General features: G+C 37.8%; 1 protein-coding gene across 29 annotated transcripts in view; it reads right to left on the reverse strand.

Annotated features, from left to right (window-relative positions):
• ttn.2 (titin, tandem duplicate 2) overlaps nt 1-24916 on the reverse strand; it is a 179061-nt gene that overhangs the window by 114673 nt on the left and 39472 nt on the right. For 13 of the 29 annotated variants that reach the window (XM_083536178.1, XM_083536174.1, XM_083536173.1 and 10 more), the window contains 40 exons: nt 19813-23628; nt 18820-19098; nt 18109-18672; nt 17667-17948; nt 17277-17555; nt 16895-17176; nt 16479-16757; nt 16094-16381; nt 15675-15953; nt 15283-15564; nt 14920-15198; nt 14538-14816; nt 14156-14434; nt 13769-14056; nt 13392-13670; nt 12027-12308; nt 11629-11910; nt 11248-11526; nt 10802-11080; nt 10418-10705; nt 10019-10297; nt 9415-9696; nt 8937-9215; nt 8551-8832; nt 8184-8462; nt 7707-7994; nt 7201-7479; nt 6819-7097; nt 6427-6705; nt 6005-6292; nt 5616-5903; nt 5124-5414; nt 4689-4976; nt 3654-3779; nt 3217-3490; nt 2936-3122; nt 2670-2756; nt 1235-1502; nt 526-786; nt 12-221 (listed from right to left, as the gene is read on the reverse strand). In XM_083536178.1, the coding sequence (XP_083392304.1) occupies nt 12-221; nt 526-786; nt 1235-1502; nt 2670-2756; nt 2936-3122; nt 3217-3490; nt 3654-3779; nt 4689-4976; nt 5124-5414; nt 5616-5903; nt 6005-6292; nt 6427-6705; nt 6819-7097; nt 7201-7479; nt 7707-7994; nt 8184-8462; nt 8551-8832; nt 8937-9215; nt 9415-9696; nt 10019-10297; nt 10418-10705; nt 10802-11080; nt 11248-11526; nt 11629-11910; nt 12027-12308; nt 13392-13670; nt 13769-14056; nt 14156-14434; nt 14538-14816; nt 14920-15198; nt 15283-15564; nt 15675-15953; nt 16094-16381; nt 16479-16757; nt 16895-17176; nt 17277-17555; nt 17667-17948; nt 18109-18672; nt 18820-19098; nt 19813-23628 (14538 nt within the window). The remainder of the gene's footprint in view (nt 1-11; nt 222-525; nt 787-1234; nt 1503-2669; nt 2757-2935; nt 3123-3216; nt 3491-3653; nt 3780-4688; nt 4977-5123; nt 5415-5615; nt 5904-6004; nt 6293-6426; nt 6706-6818; nt 7098-7200; nt 7480-7706; nt 7995-8183; nt 8463-8550; nt 8833-8936; nt 9216-9414; nt 9697-10018; nt 10298-10417; nt 10706-10801; nt 11081-11247; nt 11527-11628; nt 11911-12026; nt 12309-13391; nt 13671-13768; nt 14057-14155; nt 14435-14537; nt 14817-14919; nt 15199-15282; nt 15565-15674; nt 15954-16093; nt 16382-16478; nt 16758-16894; nt 17177-17276; nt 17556-17666; nt 17949-18108; nt 18673-18819; nt 19099-19812; nt 23629-24916) is intronic. The other 16 variants (XM_083536159.1, XM_083536158.1, XM_083536164.1 and 13 more) reach the window with 5 other exon arrangements.

The raw sequence follows: 24916 nt of genomic DNA on the forward strand, positions 1-24916 counted from the left end.
GCTGGACAAACCTTCGTCCTCCGAAGTTACATTGCAGATGATCATAAAGTGCCGTCGGCCTTCGCTCCTGAATGTATATTTCGGGCTTTCTTTAAGCTCCCATATGTCCTTGTACCAGGTTACAATTGCATTGTCGAACGACACTTCACATTCAAAAGTCGCAGATTGTCGTTCCCGAACGACAATGTTCTGGATTCGTTTAGTAAAATGTATTTGCTCCGCTAAAGAGAAATGATTGTTGAAAAGTTTGATGGTTAGCAAGCCTGATTTGCTTGACTTAATGTATACATAAACATGAAGACATGTCTTCAATTCTTCATTCTCAGTTATCCATGCGATTCATACAGAATTTAGAAAGAACTCTTTAAAATAAAGAAGATGAGGATGGTTTAAACATCCAAGAGAAGAGTGCGTTGTGCAACACAAGACTTTTTACATATGAAGATGGAAGAGGTTAGTAAATGGTCTATTTTTTTTTTCCGTTTTTAGATGATAAGAGTGTGAGTTTGAGGACACCATACACACCTTCGACCCAAAGATTTGCAGCTGTTTCAAGGTTTTTATATTTGCAGGTATATTCTCCTTGGTCTTCAGGTCTAACATCTTTAATTGATAGCTTCTGAGTGTAATTGGTCACAGAATATGTGTACCTCCCATGTGGCTCTAAATGCTTTCCATTTTTAAACCACTGAGCCTTTGCATTAGGTATGGAAAACTGGCATGTAAGTGTGCACGTTTGTCCTTCCTTACCAGCAACATCCTCCATGCGCTGTTCCACTTCACCTTCTGTAACAAAAAAAGAAAGAAAGAATACATTAAAATCTCAACATTTTAGAAATCAAATAGATTTTAATAGAATTTAAATATATGTATAATAATGTATAATAATAATAATAATAATAATAATAAATATGACAATACTATACTTATTACTATAATAATATAGTATTATACTCATAATAATGATGATTATAATAATAATAATAATAAATATACAAATTCTACACTTACTATTACTACTACTACTACTCCTCATAATAATAATAATAATAATAATAATAATAATAATAATAATAATAATAAATATAACAATACTACACTTACTACTACTACTACTACTCATGATAATAATAATAATAATAATAATAATAATAATAATAATAATAATAATAATAATAATAGTCATCATCTTATTGTTTATCTGAAGGATTTCTACAAGAAATACAGTACATACCCAAAACAGTCAGTTTGGCACTGGAGATATGCGGCCCACATACAATGCGATAACTGCCCTCATCCCGAGCCTGGCAGTTCTTGAGCTTTAAGATATGGCGGTCACCAACGACTTTAATCTCGTACTTGTCACTTGTATCAAGTTTCTGGGTGCCTTTGTACCAGGACAGTGAAATCTCTGGGTAGTTGATTTTGATCTCACACTCAAACACAGCCTCTTTATTGGCGACTGTAGTTTGGTCAGTGATGTCTCTGATCAGTGTTACAGGCTGCATGTGAAGGACAAGAAAGGAATTTGTGGGCATGAGGACCAATAAATAAATATGACACATATACAGTATATCCTGCCATGCAATACACTCAGTGCCGGTTGTAGACATTTGGAGGTTCTAGTCATAATTTATATTGGAGGTCCCCCTGCCTTCTTCTCTCCACCTTTCAGACTAAATAAAAACACTTGAAACAGATATAATTTCTAACCTTTTTATTTAAACAAAACCTCTTATCAGTACTTTTATATATTTAGGTAAATGTGCATGTTAAGGGGGAGTGGTAGCTCATCGTGTAGGTGGTAGCTCATTGTTTAAGGTGCTGGGTTACTGATTGGAAGGTATGGGGTTCAACCCCCCGGTATCACCAAGCTACCACTCTTGGGCTCTTGAGCAAGGCCCTTAACCCTTTGTGCTTAAGGGGTGCTGTATCATAGCTGACCCCTGCTTCCGAGCAAGCTGGGATATGCGAAGAAAAGAATTTCGCTGGTCTTTAATGTATATGTGACAAATAACGGCTAATAATGAAACTAAGACTAAAAAAAGAAAAGAAAATATGAAAGGTAATTTGGACCAGCTCTCTTCTTTTTATTATATATTATTAAAAAGGCATTATATTTATATTGCCAAAAGTATTGGGTCACAAGCTGAATGCATAAAGTTGTCTAGGTTGTCTTTGGATTCAGTAGCATGAGATTTTCCCTTCACTTGAACTAGGAGACCAAAACCTGTTCCAGCATGACAATGCCCCTGTGAACAAAGCCAGCTCCATGAATATCTGCTTTACATGGGTTGAAGTGGAAGATCTCTTGCTTTAAAGCCTATTAAACACCTTTGGGATGAATGTGAACACTGCCTGCACCTCAGGCCTCCTCCCATTACCTACATCAGTACCTGACTTTACCAACACCCTTGTGTCTGAATGTGCAAAATCTCCACAATCACAATCCAAAATCTAGTGAAACATCTACTAAGAAGAGTGGAGGGAATTATAAAAGCAAATCGGGGCTAAATGTAAAAAAGGACATGCAATATTTATGACTATGTGACCAAATACTTTTGGTAATATAGTGTATATAGTGAAATTGATGTATCATGATATTAAAATGTATCATTTGTAGAGCATAACATTCAAGAAACTGCTTGTAAATAAATAGAAAGTCACACCTCAGTTTGTTCCATTCTCTTCTGTAAATCAGCCACAAGTTTGGATAGATCCTCTTCTTCTGACTCACGTCTTGTATGTTCCAGTTCCTAAAACCAAGACAATATAGTATCAAAATGGAAACCATGGCAACAGAATAAAATACTGTCAGTGTCCACAGTGTCTCTGAGTTGCTCGCAGTGCTTACTGCAGTCCAGTAAAATCTTTCTAGAACAGAAATTCAGACAAAAAATTAATAGTTGCATAAAATTTACAATAGACTACTCACAGGTCTTGCCATTTGTTCTTCTTCTTTCTCCTTCTTTAGAAACTCAATAGCTTGGAGAAGGCCACGGTAGTCGGTGATACCGTACATGCGTGCGTATTTCTCATACTCTTTGGGGTCCACATTTCTGAGCAGCTCAACAATATCAATTTCCTTGTCCTCCTTGGGGCTTTTTTGCTTTGATGGTGTTCTAAAAGCAAAAAAAGAATGTTGAATTGTTTTATTTAGAACAACATGTTTGCTTCTTTAATAAACTATTACATCGAAATTTAAGTCCAGCTCACTTTTTCAATGTGACCATTTCAGGTGTAACCATTTTCTTCTGCTCAACAGTCAGATCAGTGCTGGATTCGATTTCTCCATGTTTGTTTGATGCTACACAACGATACTGGCCAGCATCTGATTTGGTTACATCTCTGATTTCCAGCTTGGCATCTTGGTCCTTTTGTACAATGGCAACACGACCACCGTGAGTCATTTGCCTCCATTTGCCCTTCATCCATTTCACACTAGGAATAGGATCACCACCAACTTTGGCGATGAAGGTTGCAGTGCCCTCTGTAAATATATAACAAAAAACGTTTGTTTTCTTTCAGAAAAGTATCTTTTTGTGAATTTAACACCATCAGTAGGTGCTTTACAGCAAGCACAATAAACTGTGAATCTCAATTTAATCAATATATTTAACCTTCTGTCTAAAAAAAAAAAAAGGAGCACTTACTCTCAGTGATATGGACACCCTTGGGTTCTTCAATAAAGAACAAATTGTCTAATTTCTTTGCTGGTTCACGAGCTGCAGGTGCTGCAGGTGCTGCAGGAGAAGGAGCAGCAGGAGCTTTTGGCTTCTCTGTTAATTTGGATTACAGAACAAAAATAAGAAATATGAATATAATAATAAGGCCTGAAACTATTATATAGACATACAATACAGTCTCACAGCATTTTGCTATATAGTCAGGAGCATTGTGTTGTGTTCACGGACATGAATTTCCATCTATTTTCGTGTCACTCAGCACGACTGCTTTTATCTGGCTCTGGCTCCACAGCAACGGAGGCAGAGGATCATGGGTAATGATGACAGAGATGCCAACGGTCCTTTTTTCCCCATTTGTATCAGCGAATAAGGCAGATAATATACGATTAGGGAAAGGGTAAGGGTTATACTGTAATAAATGTGTGTCTGCAATTAACGCAGTCTCCTGTATTAACCGGGAGAATATATTTACTGTATTTTGACTGGAAGGAACCACTGACGATGGTTTATAATAGTGAGTAGCCTACCGAATATAAGGAAATTAAAACAAGGATAAAATCTCCTGATTAAATGTTAATTAATAGTGCTTGAAGATTAATCAATAACAAAAAAAAATCAATAACAAACAAAAAAAAACCAATACAGCATCTGGGGTATCCAGTGACTGAAAGAAAACTTTAGCAGAGGAACCAAAGATACTTCCTATTGGAATACATTACAAAGAAAGTCGTCCCCAGTGACACGAAAATGGAACATAAGAGGGCTAAGAGATAACCTGATTTCATTAACAGCCAAGTGGCCTTACTCTACAATAAACAATAAATACCATTAAAAATAGTGCAAGAAATTCTTATATTAGGATCTTAGGTATTAGCAAGTAAAGGAAATAAAGCAAGTTATACAATGACAAAGAAATCTGAAACTAGTGTTAGAACAATTAACACGTTAATAGAATTAATACTGTGCATGTTAATAGAAATCCATGGGTTGGGAATGAAATACCTTTGATGGTAACTCTGGACTTGCAGAACTCACTACCAGCTTCATTGGTTGCTTTGCAAAGGTAATCTCCTGCATCTGTTTTAGACACATTAGGCATTTCCAGTGTAGCGATGCCATCAACAAAGGTGATCTTGGTGGTGGCAGAGGAGGTCAAATCCCTTCTGTCCTTCATCCACTGAATTTTCAGTGGTGGAGAGCCACGTACATGGCAGCTAAGTGCAAGTCTCTCACCCTCATTCAGTGTTACAGGTTTAAGTGGCACATCAAAGCTTGGAGGTACCTTCCGTGCTGCATTATGAAAGTGAAAAAACATAATAAAAGAATGAAAACATGGTTAATAGAATGTCCTCCAAGTATAATATACAGTAAATTACAGTATAAGTAAAGTGTTTATAAATGTTAAAAAAAATCCATGCAGTTCAGAAAATAATGCACCTGTAATATGAGCTGAAACCTGGCAAGAAGCAGAACCAGCCTCATTGGTGACCTTGCATGTATAAGTACCGCTGTCTGTGCTGGAAGAGCCCTTTATCACCATTACAGCCATGTTGCTTTTGAAGGTCATTTCATATCTGTCAGTGGCAAATATTTCTTTGTCGTCTTTGTACCAGTTGACAATCATCGGCTGCGATCCAGCGACACGCGCCTCAAATTTCATCAACTTGCCCTCCGTTTCCTCAAGGGTTTGTGGGGGCTTTTTGGTGAAGCTTGGTGGAATCTTCTCCTCTAGAAATCACAATTGTTTACAATTAAATTTTATGTATTTTCAACAACATATTTTAGATCAGCACATTCAACACAGAATATGTTGACCACAGATTTGCATAGTCACTTTTAATGATCTTCTTACAAGAATAAAAAGAGTGAATTTAAATCGAAACATAAGAGTAAAAATTTGAAAAGCGCACATAAGAAATCACCAGATACCTTTCACAGTGACCTCTGTTGAACAAGAGTCCTTTCCCATATCATTAGTAGCATGGCAAGAATAGCGGCCAGTGTCAGCCTTATCAGCTTTCAGAATAGTCAGTTGTGCTGTGTTTTCCACACAGGATATCTTATAATTGCCCCCTGTGCGGATATCTTTATGATCCTTTGACCAAGTGACTTTGATGGGCAATGAGCCAGTCATGTGGCATGATAATTCCACAGAACTTCCGACTGAAACTTCAACAGGTGAAAGCTTTCTTTCAAACACAGGTGGGTATCTTGGCTCTGAAAAGGTTAAACAGTATAACAAACCCAAACAAGCACAGGTTAACACTATATGTTAAGAACTACACATTGATAGATCTTAAATATAGAAATGAGCAGACCTTGAAGTGTGAGTTTGGCTCGACAAGATGCAGTTCCAACGATATTTGTTGCAACACAAGTGTATTCTCCAGAGTGTCTCATTTCTCCTTTTGCAATTCTCAGGACAGCAGAGTTGTCATCGAATGACATTGTGTACTCTGGGCCACTCTTGAGAGCTTCGCCATCTTTAAGCCAAGAGATCTCTAGTGGAGATGATCCTGCAACACGGCACTCAAACTGAACAGGTTGTCCTACAGTTTGCTGAATGCTAGTGATTTTCTTTGGGAAAGATGGTGGTGTCTTGGCCTCTGGGGTAAAAAAAAAAAAATATATATATAAATCATTAAAACAATTACACACTTGATTCTTTTTTTAAGTGACACCTAAAATAAATGACCATTTAAGAGGCAAAAATGTAAAAGGTTTTAGACATAAAGTTCACCTTGTACAGTTAAGTGGCAACTAGAAGAGGCAGACCCAATGTTGTTTTCTGCCTTACAACTGTATTCTCCAATGTCTGCTTTGGTGGCTTTGGCTAATTTTAAACAAGCGACACCTTTGGAGTACTCGATTCTACAGGTTGGAGAAGATCGCACTTTGCCATCCCCTTTGAACCAGGACACTTTGATGTCAGGAGTGCCCCCAATCTGGCATTTCAGGCAGACGGCATCACCTGCGGTCACTTCCATTGGTTCCAAGCTCTCAATAAAGAATGGTGGCTCTAAAAAGTCACAACATACACCAAGAATAATAAGAAAGCATGCAAACTATCATTTCTTCCAGTCTACTAAGAATATAATGATATTTTAAAAATAACAATAATATTAAAAAAACCTAAAATGGACACTGTTGCATCACAGGTGTCAGAGCCAACTTCATTGGAAACTTCACATGAATATTTCCCTCCTGCTTCTTTATCACTGTTGAGACACTCCAGAATGCAGGAGGTCTCCGTAGTTGTAATATTGTATCTATAAGAGGAGAAGATCTCCTGGCCATCTTTGTGCCACTTCACCAGAATCTTAGGGCTTCCAGCATATGTGCATTCAAGTATCATTGACTTGCCCACTTCAACAGGGATGTCTTTCAACTTTTTGACAAAGCGTGCAGGTTCTGATCAAAACATAAAAAAAAAAAAAACATAAAATTATCCATTATATAACTCGGGCACAACTTTACAACGTGTTTTGATCCGACAGCTATTATGTGAACTAACCTTTAACAAAAAGCATCACAGGGGTGTTTTCCTTGCCAACGTCATTAATAATTTGGCAGGTGTACTCTCCTGCATGAGATTTGCCAATGTTAACGAGTACCAATGTAGCTACATCTCCTTTCAGAGCAATCTCACAGGCTCTGCTAGGCACAATCTCTTTACTGCCTCTAAACCATTTCAGCCTTAATGGGGCACTTCCTCTCACAGTTGCAGTGAATGTTACATTTGATCCCTGGAGTGCCTCAACTGGCTGAGGAGGCGTCACAAAAGATGGAGATTCTGTAATAAATGTGTAGAAAAAGAAATCAACATTATTTTTGGACCAACAAAATTTTGGAAGTTGTAAGAGGCCATGCATTACAAAACTTTCTTTCTATCAATCATAATGCTGCCGTTTAAGACTTCTGTTAAAAAGTTGAACACAAAAACTCTTAACACCAAATCTTTCTTCTATGAAGGATTTATTTAGTGAGAATCAATGAGTTTTCTCAAACCTAATTACTGACCTTTAACATCAAGTGAGGCAGAAGTTTCAGCAGTTCCAGCATTGTTAACTGCTTTACACTTGTATGAACCTGCATCATGTAGTTTTACAATGGGCAGCTTCAGCTTACAGGTGTTCTCAGCAAAACTAATTTCATAGTTTGGCCCACTCTTAATCTCCTCGCTATTGTGGTACCAAGAAATGGTAAGAGGTGCAGAACCTGAGACCTTGCAATCCAATTCAATAGGTTTATCAATGATACTGGGTATGTCCTTCAATTTTCTTGAGAAGGCGGGGGGAATAATTTTATCTGTTTAAAAGAAATAGTCATTGGTTAGGACTGTGGTGCAAAACTTTGAAGTTTACTTCACTCAAAAGATAATTATTCAAGAAAGACAATAAAGATGCTTAAACTTTACGCATTTAACAACCACATTCAGTGATGTCAGTCAGTATGTGGTCAGATGAATTTAAAAGAAAATCATATTAGACTACTAACCTAAAACACCAAGGTGCATCTTGCAACTATCACTTCCAACTTCATTTGAGACCTCAAAGGTGTAGTCTCCAATATCACCGTTGTCTGTGGACAACACCTTGAGGCTGGAAACATTTTTGGAGAAGGTGATTTTGTATTTTGGTCCAGGCAATAGCTCCTTTCCATTTTTATACCATTTTGTTTTAAGCTCTGGAGTTCCAGACACAGTGCATTCTAAATCTGCTGGGTCACCAGCTGTGACACTTACAGACTCTGTCTTATCCAAAATGGCAGCGGGTTCTGAAAAACAATCAACTAGTCTCAGACAAAAGTCACTTTAAGAAGAGAAGCAAAAAAATAAAAAGATAAATGAAAGAATTTTACAAACCTAGAACAGTTAAGTTTGCCACACATTGTGCCACACCAGCATCATTTTTAATCTCACAAGTGTATTTCCCAGCAGTGGTTGAATCAGCTATAAAGATCTTCAAGGTTATCTGGTTGTTTTCGAATGTAATTTTTCTGTTGTCACCATCTCTAAGAACATGGTCCTTGTCTTGTACCCAAGATACAGTGATTGGCTCAGAGCCTTTGACAGTTGCCACAAATGTAACCTCCTCACCAGATATGGCTGTCAAATTGGTCAGTTTCTGTACAAAAACTGGTGGCTCTAAATGGCAAGACATGATCAGATTAATAACAGATTCATCGAAGACAATCCAAATACAGAAAGGTTTGTCGATTTCACAGATTTTTTGTTTCCGGTTTACTAACCTCTGAGTTTCACCACTCCTTGGCAGGTATCAGTTCCTACATTGTTTGAGGCTTTGCATTCATATTCACCGGCATCTGATGCATCCAGTCCAAGAATGTGTAGGGTAGCATGGTGTCCCTCAGACACAAATTTGTACTTTCTACTTTCCTTTAGGAGTTGTTTGTGTTTATACCAGGTTATCTCAAATGGTGCATGTCCCTTCAGCTCACAGCTAATACTGACATCTTTGCCTTTCAGCCCCTCACTAGGTGAGGGCACTTTGGTGAAAGTTGGTGGTTCTGAAAAATATATAATTTAAATGTCATTTTAAGAGTTAACATGCATATCTAATACTGGTTGATCAAGAATAGACTTTCCAAGAGCTTAAGAAGACATATGAATGTAATATACACACACACATTGAGATATATATATATATATATATATATATATATATATATATATATATATATATATATAGATCACCCATCAACTAACCTTTGACTGAGAGAGTGGTGCTGCAGCTCTTAGTTCCTGCATCATTCTGAGCTTCACAAGTGTACACACCGTCATCATCACAAGAGGTCTGTAAAATCTCCAGCACTGCCACCGATCCATCGAAAGCCATCCTCACGTTGCTACTCTCAGTAACTGCATGGTCATGTTTGAACCAGCTTATTTTCAAAGGTGGCGTGCCAGTAACTTTGCATTCGAGCCGGAGTGGCAATCCCATATTTAGAAACTTCGTTGCTGGGAGTTTCTGAACAAATTCAGGTGGTTCTGCACAAGGTTAAAAAATATCATAAGTTAGCTTAATCACATATTCAAAATCTAATCTAGGACAGAAGATGGCTTTAAAATAAAGATCAAAGGATTAGCAAACAATGGTTGGCAGAAATAAGCATGTTGATAAAGAATGAAAAAGATGCAAGATGTTGATGAAGAGGCTGCAGACATAAAAAAGCAATATGATAAAAGCAACATAAAGATAGCAAAAAAAAAAAAAAGCAAATAGGAACACGTTAAAATGCAAAAAAAAAAAAAAGCAAATGATAAAATTCAAATTAAGATGGCGGCCGTGCAGAAATAAAAAATGTCCGACCTTTCACCAATAAGCTTGCGGTACATTTCGCTGTACCAGCATCATTGCTAACTTGGCAAGAGTATGGCCCACTGTTCGAAAGTCCCACAGCAAAAAGATCTATGAAGCTTGACAGGCCTTCAAGGCCAATAAAGCAGGATGGTCCAGTAATCAGTTCAGTATCCTCTTTAAACCATTTCACTGTGAAGGGAGGTGTTCCTTTAAAAGTACTTGTAAAACGAACAGTGGTATTTGGTATGACTGCCTGCGGCTTGGGCACCACCACAAAGCTTGGGATTTCTAAAATTTTTTTTTTTTCAGAACAGAAATACAGACAATTGTGTTAAAGAAGTGGCAGGTATTATTGTACCTAAATGTAAATGAGCTTGAAATTTGAATCAAATCTGTAATGTTTTTCACCTTTCACCCTCAGTGTTCCACTGCATTCACAACTGCCTGCTTTGTTTGTAAGTTTACAAGCGTAGGTTCCAGTATCTGCCTTCTCTAGTTGCTCAATCTCCAAAGAGACACTGTTGTTGTCCTGAAACAGCTTATGCTTGGTTTTTCCTGTCAGTTTAGTTCCATCTTTAAACCACTCCATAGAGATTGGGAGTGATCCAGATATATTGCATGCTAGTTTAACTGGGGAACTGAGAATCTCCTCCATGTCACTCAGGGGTTTGTTGAAGGTAGGAGGAATTATATGTTCTAATTCAAAACAAGAGAGGCAAAAGTAATGCATATGTAGCATCATTTTAAATATTGTGGGTAATTTATTTATTTATTATCTAATAAAACACTAACCTAGGACATTCAAAGTCACTGAACACTTGCAGGTACTAATGTAGTTGGAGACCTCAAAGAGATAGGTTCCTCCATCATCTAACTGTGCAGACTGAATCATAAGTTTACTGACGTCGTTGGCAAAACTAAGAGTATGTTGCTTGGATGAGACAACCTCTTTGCCATCTTTACTCCATTTCACTTTCAGTTCCGCAGTGCCTGTTACCTTGCACTCAAAACTGACCGGATCTCCAGCAGTGACATTTATAATCTCTGGTTTCTCAATAATCTGGGGAGGCTCTGAATTTCAAAAAGAATATATAAATGAAATCATTTGTGGGATGTATATATATATATATATATATATATATATATATATATATATATATATATATATATATATATATATATATATATATATATATATATAATTGAAACTAATTGAAAACTCAAATATGTGAACCAACCATTAACTAAAAGAGTAGCAAAGCACTTTTCCTGCCCTGCATCATTCACAGCCTGGCAGGTGTATCTTCCACTGTGGTTCGACTGGCACTTGGGAATTCTTAATGTAGCAACATTGTTCTCAAATGTCCTCACAATCTCAGCATCTTCCAAGATCCATGCTTCATCTTTCTGCCATTGTATGGTCAAAGGAGGTGAACCCTTCACAACACAATAAAACTCTGCTACATTCCCCAACACTGTAGTCACATTCTGGATCTTTTCTACAAATGATGGTGGTTCTGGTAGGAAGGGGAGTTGAAAAGAATATTAGTTGTGTTGTTAAGTGAGTTTAAAGTGTCAGTAACATTTTAAAGGTAAGAAATTATACTGTATGAGTCAACCTTTTATGATTAGTGTTGTCCTACATGAACAACTTCCGACATCATTTGAAATAGTACACTGGTACTCGCCAACATCCAAGTCATCGCATTTCTGTATGTGGAGTAACATTAGCGAACCATTTTTCAGAGAGAATACATGCTTGATGCTGGGCTTTAGCTCCTTGGAATCTTTTTGCCAGGTTATTTTGAAAGGAGCTGTGCCTCTAATTTGACACTCGAAAGATGCATTTGAATCTTTCACAACCTCTACAGGAGCGAGAGGCTTTACAATAACCGGTGGCTCTGTAATGTGAAGAAAGAGATGCACATGTATACTGTAAAAATGTATACTCAGTGTAGTGTGCCTGTATTTCTGAATGCAAAATTAACTATGCAACTTTGCCAAAGTATGCACCAACCTTTCACTTTCAGATCCATGCTACAGCTCTCACTACCGGCCTGGTTGCGGGCCTCGCAGTAATATACACCGCTGTCTTTGAGATCAGCACCAGCAATCTCAAGACGTGCCAGCGAGTTGACAAAACTCATTTTATGCTTGTCGTCTGAACTTAAGTCATTACCATCTTTAAACCAGTATGTATCTATTTCTGGTGTGCCTGTCACCTCACACTCAAAAATGACAGATTGGCCAGGTTTTACTACTGAAGCCTTTTCTGGCTTTCGGGTGAATTTGGGGGGTTCTGTATAAAAATAAAAAAAGGAAGAGAAATATGAACATATATTATTTGAGTTTTTAAACACAAATGTGTATGAGAACATTTATTAAAACTGGAGATGCATCAATACCAAGATTTGTATCTGGGATTAGCTTGTTACCATGCTCATTTAAATGTACTTGTAAAAAAATGATCAAGTAGCAAAGCCGATCTGCACACTCTGAGGAAGCATTATGGTATTTCCTACAATAAGACTAACCTGACCGAAACTTATTTTGTTACTGTACTAAAGTAGCGTTTTCATGTATCTGTAATTTACTGAGGTATTTCTATTTGTGGAGATTTTCACTTTAACTTCACTACATAGCAAAGTCAAATATCATTCTTTTTATTGTACCGTAATTTCGGGACTATAAAGCGCACTCATATATAAGCCGCACCGACTGAATTTTACAAATATTTTAATTTTTAACTTAAATAAGCCGCACCTGTCTATAAGCCTGTCTACACTAATGTACTTTACACAGGCTTTAACGAACGACACGTTACACACGGTGTAACGGGTGAAATATGTTGCGCTTCCTTTAGGAGCATAGCGGTATTTTGGGAATAGCATGCCACTGCATTTAAAAATAAAAAAATAAAAAAGCACGAGTTTTGGAAACCTGTCTGTGCTTATATGATTTCTGTTGCAACTGGAGTTAGCGAGCTCTCCCTTCACCCAGACTCAACGCGTTACAACGGCTTGTATCTAAACAGTAGCCTACCAAGAAATTGTTCACTGTCTTCCTCCTTCCTTTCACAACTATTTCTCTCAACTAGATTTTTTTTTGGCATCGCCAAGTACATGCTTTTTGTACTTCATCCACCACTGGTATAGAGCAGTGTCATCTAGTTTCATTGTTTGAAATGAGAACTGTCATGCTTGAGTACACAATGTGAAATAAATAGTAGCTTGTACTGATTTGTAATATCTATTTATCCGAACAGGATACCCCTGGTTGCTGAATAATAAGCAAGTAAACCATTTTAGTATACTTTAGGTATCTATGAGTAACAAAAATGGTATTGATGCATCCCTAAATAAAATCGAAATGAGTGAAAAACCTTTGACAAAGAGTGTTGCTTGGCAGGAATCCGAGCCAACGTCATTGCTTATTTCACAAATGTAGTCTCCAGAGTCTGATGGCTTAGTGAAAAACAGCTCAAGTGAGCTTGAAGAGTCATCATTGTGAATGGAACAGTCAACCCCTGATAAAAGCTCTTTTCTATCTCTGAACCACTTGATGGTCAGCGGAGGAGTTCCAGAAACAAGTACACCGAATTTCACTCTGGTTCCAGGTATAACTTGCTGTGACTCAGGTTTCTCAATGATAACTGGAGGTTCTGTTTATAAAGGTAGTATATTAGGTTTAGTGAAATACAAGCATCTAGGCAGGTTTATAGAATAAATGAAGACATTAGTAATGAAAAAAAATGCAGACCTTTAACTTTTAAAACACCAGAACACTGAGTACTGCCTGCTTCGTTTGTAGCGATGCAGGTATAACTTCCACTGTCCGAACTATCAAGACGACTGATTTCCAAAGATGCTGCATTCTCAAAGAAAAGAGACTTGTGTTTTTCATCAGTGTCTATCTCCTTGTTCTCCTTAAACCAATTGATTGCTATGGGCAGAGATCCTGCGACCAGACATTCCAGGTGTGCAAACGATCCTTTAATACTTTCCAAATGCTTTAATTTTCTTGTGAATGATGGCTTAATTATTTGATCTGTTCCAATAACAAAAAGGTAAAATGTTAATGAATATATTTTACTGAAACCTTACTAATATTTTTACATATAGAACACACCTTCATTAAGAAACTAACCTAGTACTGATAGAGTGGCTTCACAAGTGCTTCTGCCAACATCATTTGAAACCTCAAATGTATATTGGCCTTCATCATTCCTCTCTGTGGAAAGGATCTTTAATACTGAGCTCGTGTCAGTGTTTTGTATTTTATATTTTTTGCCGGATATCAGCTCTTTCCCATTCTTCAGCCATTTGGCTTTCAGAGATTTAGTACCTGAGAACCTGCAATCCAGAGTGGCAGGGTCTCCTACTGTAACACTAATAGACTTGGCCTGCTCTGTAATAGTTGCTGGTTCTGTAAAGAGTAAAGAATGACAAATATTGTTGTTCCAATGAACTAATAATATGTTGACTCTAGATAATGCAATCTAAGTATGGGTCTACTTCAAATAACAAACCTTTGACCACCAAAGCTGCTGTACACTTCTGACTTCCAGCCTCATTCTGGGCATGGCAAGTGTACTTTCCAGAATGTTGTAACTGAACATTAGAAATATGCAGCACTGCTTTCCTGTTTTCAAAAGAAATCTGCACATCCTCTGTATCTTTGACCTCATGGTCACCTTTTGTCCATGACACTGTCATAGGCAGTGAGCCTTTCAGAACACACTGCATTGTAAGCTTGCTGCCTAGTAAAGCGTCCATGTTATCTAGCTTCTGTGCGAATGATGGTGGCTCTAATAAAAAAGAAAAAAATCAATACATATGCTTATGATCTGACAATGTAAGTCTACAAAGGATTTTGTTAAATATTCGTAAACATTTCAACAGCTAACTGACCTTTCAATACAATTTCACATCCACATGATGCCTGTCCCACTTCATTTACTACTGTACATTTATATTTGCCAGCATCTCCAGGCTCAAACTTGAGAATCTCGACAGTAACCATATCATTCTTAATGCCAATGGTATGTCGGCGATCGTTTCTGATCTGCTTCGAGTCCTTGAAACATGAAACCTCAAATGGAGGTGTTCCTGAGACAGATCCCTCGAGCACAAGATCACAGCCTGTAACAACTTCTCTGGATTCAAAGAGTTTAACGAACGCAGGAGGTTCTGGAGTGAAAAACAATACAATATAAGCCAAAACTCTAGCTAGTTAATATATAACAAAATATTCCAGATGATTCGCTAACATACCCTTGACGGTAACCAGGCAGCTGCATTTGTCACTGCCAGCATCACTGGAGGCTACACAAATATAATCACCGCTCTCTTCGAAGCTACAATTGAATATCTGCAGTGTAGCAACTGAGTCGGTGAAGGTCATTTGATAATTATTACTTGAGCTGATTTCAATATTGTTTTTAAACCACTTAATAGTAATTTCTGGACTGCCAGTTACTTTACACTCCAAAACCACACTACTGCCATCCACAGCTAGTTTAGTCGATTCAAGTTTGGTCACAAACTTTGGAGGCTCTATGAAAGAGAAGAACATCATATTGATGATAATTATTCATAAGAGTGGTAAAACAATAACAGCACATAAGAGTAGAAAAAGCATAAAAGAACACAATAAGAAGTAGCACCTTTTACAAATAAGACTGTGGTGCATGAAACTTTTCCTGCATCATTGGCAACTTGGCAAGTATATTTGGCAGAATGTGATGGTTTCACAGAGTGCAGTTCCAAGGTACTCGAAGAGGTGTCTTTCTTGATGAAGCAACTACCTCCAGTTAATATCTCTTTCTCATCTTTGAACCACTTAATAATAAAACTGGGGGTTCCCATAAAAGCAGCTTTCAGAACAACATTAGTGCCTGGTATAGCTTCCTGAGATTCAGGTTTCAGTGTGAAGACTGGTGGCTCTGTTTTTTAGTTGCCATGGAAAAGATCACAGTTAAATCAATACATACATAAACAAACCTATGTTTTGTATTCAAAATAATAAAATAATAAATTAAAACTGCTATTAGGTAAAGAAAGCACTATAGAATTTTTGATTCACCTTTAACAGAAACGGGTCCGCTGGTCTCACTGTGCCCTGCAGCATTTGTTGCATGGCATGTGAAAACCCCAGCATCGGAGTTCTCTAACTGAGAAATTTTCAACAAAGCAGTGGTTTCTTTTAATTCAATTTGGTACTTTATCCCAGTTTTGATCTCCTTTCCATCTTTGAACCAAGATATTTTCATGGGCTGCGACCCTGACACTTTACATTCCATCTGAATATTTCCTCCAAGGTTTCCATCAACCTTTTTAAGACTTTTTGTGAAGGTTGGAGGTATAATTTTATCTGTTCAAGACATGTTTTCAAGATTAAAAAAAAGAAAGAAATCATGCACAGAATATATTATAAGTTAGAAGAAGACAAAGAAAACCAAAAAACTAACCAAGAACTGTGACTGTGCAAGAACAGTGGTCTTTTCCAACCCGATTTGAAACTTCCACTGTATATTCACAGCTGTCTCCCCTCTCTGCCGAGAGGATTTTTAAGCTCGCTACATTATCTTTGAATGAGATTTTGTATTTCCGGCCTGCAGTCACTTCCTTGCCATCACGGAGCCATTTAACTTTGATGTCTGGACTTCCTAACACAGTGCATTCCAAAGTTGCAGAGTCCCCAACTGTTACACTGATGGATGGTGCTTTATCAACAATTCTAGCAGGTTCTGAGATATTTAATAAAAATACAAAAAAAAAAAAGAACAGAATTGATATTTTTTTAATATTCGAATGATTACCAGCATTCCCGAATTGTTGATGAGTGTATGCTAATATTACTCTTCACTTGGTTTTTATTTCTAACCTTGAACTGAAACCTTGGCTTCACTTTTTTGCTGGCCAGCCTCATTTTCAGCTAGGCATGTGTATGTTCCATCATGGTTAATGGCTATTTTTGCAATGGCCAAACTGGCAATGTTGTTTTCAAAAGTCATTTTTAAATTTGGATCATCGCGTCTGAGTAGCTCAGAATCCTTTAGCCATGTGACAGTAATAGGGGCTGAGCCTTTAAGAGTACCCTGCAGTTTCACAGCACTGCTCAAAACTGCAGTTGTGTTTTCAATCCTCTTTACAAAAGATGGAGGTTCTGCATGAAAGAAGAAAACATCACAAACATTTATAACATGAGAAATCGTTAACTTACGATAATGAATGGCACATGCTTTAAGAATGGATCAGTTACAAACCTTTCAGTTTGGCTACTGATTTAGAAGTAATTTTACCAACATCATTTGAAACAACACATTGGTAGTCCCCAACATCTGCACTGTCAAATAACTGTATTTCCAAATAGGAAAATGTGTTCGTTGTCACAATGGTGTGCTTTTTATCAGTGGTCACTGGTTTCTTATCCTTTAACCAAGTGACATCAAATGGAGCAGTTCCAGTAACTTCGCACTGGAGTTTTGCAGTATGCCCCTTGACTACCTCCACCATTTCTAACTCCTTTTTGAAAGCAGGGGGTTCTAAGAGTAATGCCATAAAACAAAATAGTTTTTCAACAAAAATAAATAAATCTATTTGCATTTGAAAATCAAACGTGAACTGTTAGATCATCAATCCCTAGTATGACAAACCTTTAACAGTCAAGTTGGTGCTACAGCTTTCACAACCCGCCTCGTTCATTACTTCGCAGACATAGTTTCCACTGTCAGACACAATAAGGTCAGTAATCTCAAGTGTAGCTTGACCATCTTTGAAGGTGATTTTGTGTCTTTCGCTGGAACTGAGCTGGTTGTCATTTAAAAACCAACTGACATGGAGATCAGGGGAGCCTTTAACCGTGCACAGTAAGCGTGCAGAAATTCCTTGTTTCCACAGAATCTTAGGCTCCAGTTTCTTAACAAATGCGGGAGGTTCTGAGAAAATTCAGTTTGGAGCAAATTAGTTCTACACTGCAAGAAAGCTCACAGTTCAAGAACACGCATGCAAAAGAAGGTGAAGAATACAAGTGAGAGAGAAAACGTTAGTTAAAGATGACTTTTTCAAAGTAAAGCAAATTAGGCACGAATATCTTACCTTTCACCACAACCACAGAAGAGCAGCTGCTGCTTCCAGCATCATTTTTGGCAGTACAAACATAAGTGCCTGTATCTTTAATCTTGGACTTCGGGATATCGAGGCTGACCACTTTTTCATCGAATGAAATTTTGCTATCCATAGTGTTATGGATTTTATTGCCATCCCTTGTCCAAGTGATAGTCACTCCTGTATCTTCATTTACCTGACACTCGAGCCGTAGTGAGTTACCCACTGCCACAAAAGTTGATTCAAAGGTCTTGACAAAAATGGGTTTGTCTATAACTCTCATTTCAGTGCAGCATGTAGCCATGCCAACACTGTTTGAAGCTTTGCAAAGGTAAGTTCCCTGATCACTTTGTTCAAGTTCCGTGATCTCAAGACAATGTTTGTTCTTCTCAAAGGACAATCTATAGTGCTCATCGGGCAAAATGGCAATGTTGTCCTTGTACCATATAACATTCATTGGTTCAGAACCAGTGATAACACACAGAAATTTTGCTTGTTTGCCCACAAATAATGTCATCGGTTCAGGCTTTGTTACAAACTCTGGAGGGAAAACCTCTATAAAAACAAAGATGAGTAAAGGAAAGAAAAAAAAAAAAAGAATTGGTTTGAATAAAATAGAGCATCGGTTTGGATTTCATTTTCGAACAGAAAACTCACCAAAGAATAATTCACTAGTATCCGTGCCAAAAACAGATCGCTTACCTGCTACAGTTAGGTTTGCAGAGCAGCAGTCGCTACCATGTTGGTTTGAAGCTTTGCACATATACTCTCCACTATCAGCTTTCGTTGGGCTTAGGAGCTCCAGAGATGATGTGGTAGAGTGACTGATGATCCTGTACTTGTCACTCTGCCTGATCTCAGAACCAGACTTGAACCATTTGAAGGTCACATTTGGAGCATCTTCAATCTCACAATCAAATGTGGCAGGGCTGCCAACACTAGTCTCCAAAGCATGGATTTTATACCTGAAAACAGGGGGCACTAAATTGTGCACAGGATGGGAAAAAAAAAGTACAATTAGCAAAATGAATGAAATTTATTAATGCAAATCATACAATCAAGATGGAAACACAAAGTTTGCTTTTGAAATGAATTTAGTTCTGCTGATATTGTTTTTGCCAATAAGAGTTATTATACTCCAAAATGTAAGCCAGTAGAACTTAATTCACTTCAAAGCTATTTCAGAATGACATGAATGATGGGATGCAAAGAAAGAAACCCAGGAGTGACTGTGGAAGTAAATTTGTGACCAAGGTTTGGAAAAGAACTGAAAAATGAAGAAGAGAACCAAGACATTATGTCCTGGAGAGCATGCAAAGAGAAGTGCGCAGTGAAGAATGGACCATGGGACAGATACTGTGCCTAATACCCAGGGTGTTGCGGGTGAAGAAAGATCCCACCATGGAATGGTGATAAGCATGGGATGATGTTGAATAGGATCCAGCTGTTAAGAAGTGATGGCTAGAAAGTGAAGTCATGCGCACATGTTTTGGGAATAAAGTGACTAGATCAGAAGTGAGGATTGGTGAAATGAAGAAGAAAGTATCAAGGTGATGTCTTCATACTAAATTCTGTGCCCTGTTCTATTAGTTGGGCATATTAATATCTTTAAGGGGAATCTCAAGAACTCAAATGAATGGTAAGGAGGTTAGTCATGGGTGATGTGGCATGGTAAATTAATCCCTATAATCCAACCTCTTGTGACTACTGTGAGTCTTGATGAAGTCCTTGTTGTGCCAGCTTCACTCACAGCCTCACACGTGAATTCGCCTTCATGTTTTTTCTTGATAACTTTGTCTATTACTAGTGTATAAGTATCCCTGTCTTTTGAACACTTGAACTCTTTGCCAGACTGAATTTGTTTTCCGTTAAAAAGCCAATTCACCTTTGAAACATGTCTTACAGTAACCGAAAATGTTGCTTTAGAATGTTCGTCAAGTGAAATGTCATGTAAAGTACTCTCAAAAACTGAATAATCATCCGTAACTGTCTTTTCTTCTAATTTGAGTGTTTCTTCTATTAGAGATTTCTGCATTGCTTTACTCTTAATGAGAATATTAGTAGGTTGTTCCTCTGGTAATTGTCCAAAAGATACACTAGTTGTGACATCTCCTGCACCTACATCTCTGGTTTGGCTTTTTACCATCACTGATCTGATTTCCTTTTTTTCAATGTGGACAGATTGCTTCGATTCCATTTTTGACTCGGTGGTCATCTGCATTATTTTTGTTTTAGAGTCCTGCAAGACAGTCTCTTTCTGAAAACTAACAGACTGCAAAGTGGCTGTAGCTTCTGTTTTCAGAGCAGCTACCTGAGATTTAGTTGCCAAAAAGACATCTGCACTTTCAGCTAATCGTACAGTCTCTACCATTGGTGAGAGGCTTTCTTTGGGGGCAGCCCTGCTAACTAGTAATCTCTGAGGCCTGTCAAGTTGCAATGTGCCTGGCTGTTCAGAGGTCAGAACCTGATGTTCACGGAATACAATAGAATAAAATGCAGCCTGAAGTTCATGCTTGAGATCAGCAGTCTGAGGATACTCTCCCTCAAAGGCAATTGTAATCTCAATGGGAGCATCTGCAGTTGTAATAAAATATGTGAACATAATATACTTGGGTTCCTTCTGCACTTTCACTTCCTGCACTTCAACAACTTCTAAGTGCTTAACCACATCTGCTAGGATCAATGGCTGATCTCTGGCTACAGCAGAGGCAAGCATGTTTTTCAACTGGTGTTGTATGTCTAGACTATGAGTTTTTGGTGCCGAGATAACAAAAGTAAGTTCCTTTGGAAGAACCTGGCTTTCTCTGGACTCTGAAACTAGTAGAGCCTCCGACTGCTGCTGACTAACCTCTGCAGTGGTAGACTCTGATTTTGTAATATCCTGAGATACTTCACCTCGTATAACAGGCTCCTCTTCCATTAATATGGATTGCCTAACAGACTGTCCCTCTTGAATCTGAACGGCAAAGTCTTGCTCGGTAGCCTCAAGAGAAATAGTACTTTCAGTAGAGATTTCCTTTTCTTCAACATGAACAATTTCAGTGGATATTTTAGGCTCAATTTTAGTCAAGCATGTGTGTTGTTCAATCACACCTAAATTCTCTGTATGTCCTTCCTCCAGATTTTGTCTGTCCGATACAGATATGGCATGTAAAACATTACACTGATCCTCTTTTTGCACTATTGCACGCTGTTGCTTAATGTCAATGGCAAAGGGGGTTTCTTTCGGTAGTTGCACCGGTTCTGTGAACACTTGCAAAAGTTTCTGAGGTTTTGGTTCTTTCTTGATTTCCGATTGAAATCCTGCCACTGAAACATTAAGAGCAGTGGAATAGTCTGCAGTCAGCTCCCTTTTCTCTTCTGAAGTAACTGCATGCTTGCGGGCTTTTTCCTGTCTCAGAAATGCCATCTGCTGCTCTGGCTTCTCTACCGAGAGTACCCCCTCTTTGGATAACATGCTGTCTCTGTGAATTGCCTGTAGATGCAAGGGGGCAGGAACCTCTTTATTAGGAACTATGGAAATTGCAGTTTCTTTAGCAGAAAACTGTGTAGACGTTTCACATGTAACAGTCGTCTGCTCATCTGTTGACACTGTCTGCAAAAGAGAAGGAGATTTTCTAATTTCCGCTTGCTCAGCACTTGGCCTCTCAGTACTGAATGTACCCTCAGAGGGGAGAACTGGCTGATCTGTAAATATTTGTAAATTAAGCAACTGTTTCTCCTCACTCTTTGGCTGAACTGAAACAGCACACTCCAAACCTGGAATTGTACTTGTTTTATCAGCTTTAAGTTCATTTGTTTCTTCAGCAACAAGAGCTGACTTTAATACCCTATCCTTAGCTAGAAATGCCACCTCTTCTTTCGGTCGGTGGATAGATAATTTCTCCTCTTTTGACAGCATTTGCTTGGTCTCACTTATTGAAAGAAAAGCTGGTTTTGAAGATTCTGTCTCCACTGATGACTGAATGGCTGAATCTAAAACGGAGATATCTGTAGCATGTCCTCCAGTAAGTGGTTGTTTTTCTGTGGAAATTGCAGAATACAATATTTTAATTCCCTCTTTAACCTGGTAGCTCTTTTCCGCCTCTGTCTGTGGTATAACCTGCGATTGCTCTTTAACAATTGCGAGGGTTGTTTCTACCTGGTGACTTATCAATTGGTGCTTGGGCTCTGGAGATGCTTTTATCTGTTGTTCTTCCTGCCTAGCTAGAGACTCAGCTTTAATTATTGTTAGAGGAGTTACAGTTTCTGTTATAGCGGACAAACACTTTGATTGCTGCTCCTTTGCAATTTCAAGTTGGGCAAGTTCTGGACTTTTAATACGTTCAAAATGTTGCTCTTTGAAACCTTGGCTTTCTTCAACAGCAGAGGTCATTGCAGCCAAGTGCAACTGTTTTAAGGGAGTTGCCACAGCTGTTTGAGGCTTGGTCGGAGTTAAAGTTACTCTCTCCTGCATTTTGTGAGACTGCAGAACTGCAGCTTGGTGAGTTACCTGCTCTTTGTGCATGGTTGCAGAAGAAACATCTATCTCACTGAAAGTGTCTACTTGTTCACTAGCTACAGTGTGCTTATCTTCAGTGCCAATTGTATAAATCATCTGATGTCCTTCCTGCACTTGAGTTCTCGCTTGAATAGGAAGACTTACACTGTACAATCGAGATTCAGTTGCTACTTCAGTTGTGGACACTTTATAAGACTTTTGTCCCCGCGCTAACTGCTGTTGAGATTCCGAGAACCTTTTGCGAAACACAACCAATTCTGCACTGCAAGCCGCCTCTCCAAAGGAATTGGAAGCTCTGCATGTATAGAGACCACTTTCCTTTTGATGTGCATCAATAATTATAAGGAAACCAGTGCCATCGGGGTCTGTGACCACACAGCAATTTGGGCTAGGTTTAATTTGATAACTACCCTTAAACCACTGAACATCTGGATGAGGACTTCCTGTCACTTTATACTGAAATTTTACCTCACAGCCTTCAGCACACTGCACTGGCTGAATTTGTGTAGTAAAACACGGTGGTTCTCCAGGGATTTTAAACATTTGCTCAACCCACTTCTCAGCTGGAGATAAATCACCAACATCTACTTTCAGTGTGGTTGTGCAGGTAGTCTGGCCATATTTGTTACTGGCAATGCAAGTATACTCACCCTCAAATTCCTTTTTTACTTCAGTAATTATTAGACTGTATTCATTTCTTTCCTCCACAAACTTGTACAACGAGGATGAAGTGATGGATTTTCTATTATGAAACCACTGAACTTTAGGTTTTGGAAAACCAGATACAGTGACAGTAAACCTAGCTGGACTGCCAACTTTGGTGGCAGATGGAGTTAACTTGGTTACAAAATGAGGCATGTTTGTTTTCTTTTCCAAAGAACTAAAGTAAAGCTTTTGTTCTGGCTTGAGTTCAAGTGTTTTAGTTTGTTCAGATAATTGTAGAGAAGTGCTGAAGGTTTCTTCTTCTTCTTCTTCTTCTTCTTCAGTCTTCAAAGTCAAACTAGAATACTCTGTATAAAAATAACGGAGGCAAAGATTCACCAAATATCCACACATTAAAAATAATTCAAGCCATTATAAGAGAGGATGTAAATTCCCAACAAAGCTAAAATAATTTTCACGCATTTTTGGTTTTGTTGTAAGTTTTATTTTCATCTAACTCAACGTATACACACACACCTACTGTAAATACTCACACAAACAGTTTTATAATCAACAAAACAATAGCCTTATATTTAATTCATTTACACTTAAAATCGCCTACTTCCTCAAGTACTGCCTTAGTTTAACTAAGCAATGTACATTTGCATGCAAAAGCAGTTTGTTATCACACTACCGCTATACCTGGCAACCACGTTTTTTTTTCTTGTTTTTGTTATTTACAATTGTCTGTAACATTTATAAAAGGTCAACATATACAACACAAATAAATTACATTAAAATATGGTTGCATGATAAATTTAGCCTAGCACATTTTTCTAGAATCTAGATAAATAAATATTAAATTTAAAGTTATATATTATTCACATTTTTTTTATATATATATATTAACGTTACAACATTTAACCAGTTCTAAAATGTCAGCTTGCAAATGCATTCATTGCAAAATAGAGGAAGAGAAAAGAATGCATTCATGCAATTCAGTATTAACCTACAATTGCTCATTCCTGACAATGAGCAACAGTTATAGGATATTTATTGGTGAAAATAAATAAAATTTTCTAAATCTTAATTCCTTTCTATCTCATTCAATACAATGTAATTTTTAATCTGCTTTCTTAAAATTAAGTTCGACTTCATGTAAGGACACATTCAGAATCCACTATTCTTAAATTAGTGCATGCAAGATATTACATTACATCTGCATTCTTCTGTATGATTTGAAACATATTTCAGATCGCGATAAAATCAATAAAATCGGTTTAATGAAGAGACAAAGGATTCTAATTTTAAAGCTTTAGAAGAAGCGTGAATGAATCTCAGTAAAGTGAGCTATTTAAATTGGCACAGTAATGTACTTTAATAATGTACCAACAACTTAAATGACCTTGAGTGAGGCCATTGTTTCAGTGCTGCCTGCTATATTTAGGATAATGCATTTGAATTCACCTGCATCACTTTGAACCGCATTTGTTATTAGTAAATTGAAGTGCCCTGATGCTTTCTCTTGAATAAGATACCTAGGGTTTGTCACCGGCGCACCGTCTTTGTACCATTCTGCAGTAGGATTTGGTTTTCCACTCACTAAACATTGAAACATCACAGGTGTTCCTACTGCTGCAGTGATATTTTGCAGTG

Source organism: Silurus aristotelis (assembly GCF_946808225.1).
Source record: "Silurus aristotelis genome assembly, chromosome: 3".
NCBI classification, from domain to species: domain Eukaryota; kingdom Metazoa; phylum Chordata; class Actinopteri; order Siluriformes; family Siluridae; genus Silurus; species Silurus aristotelis.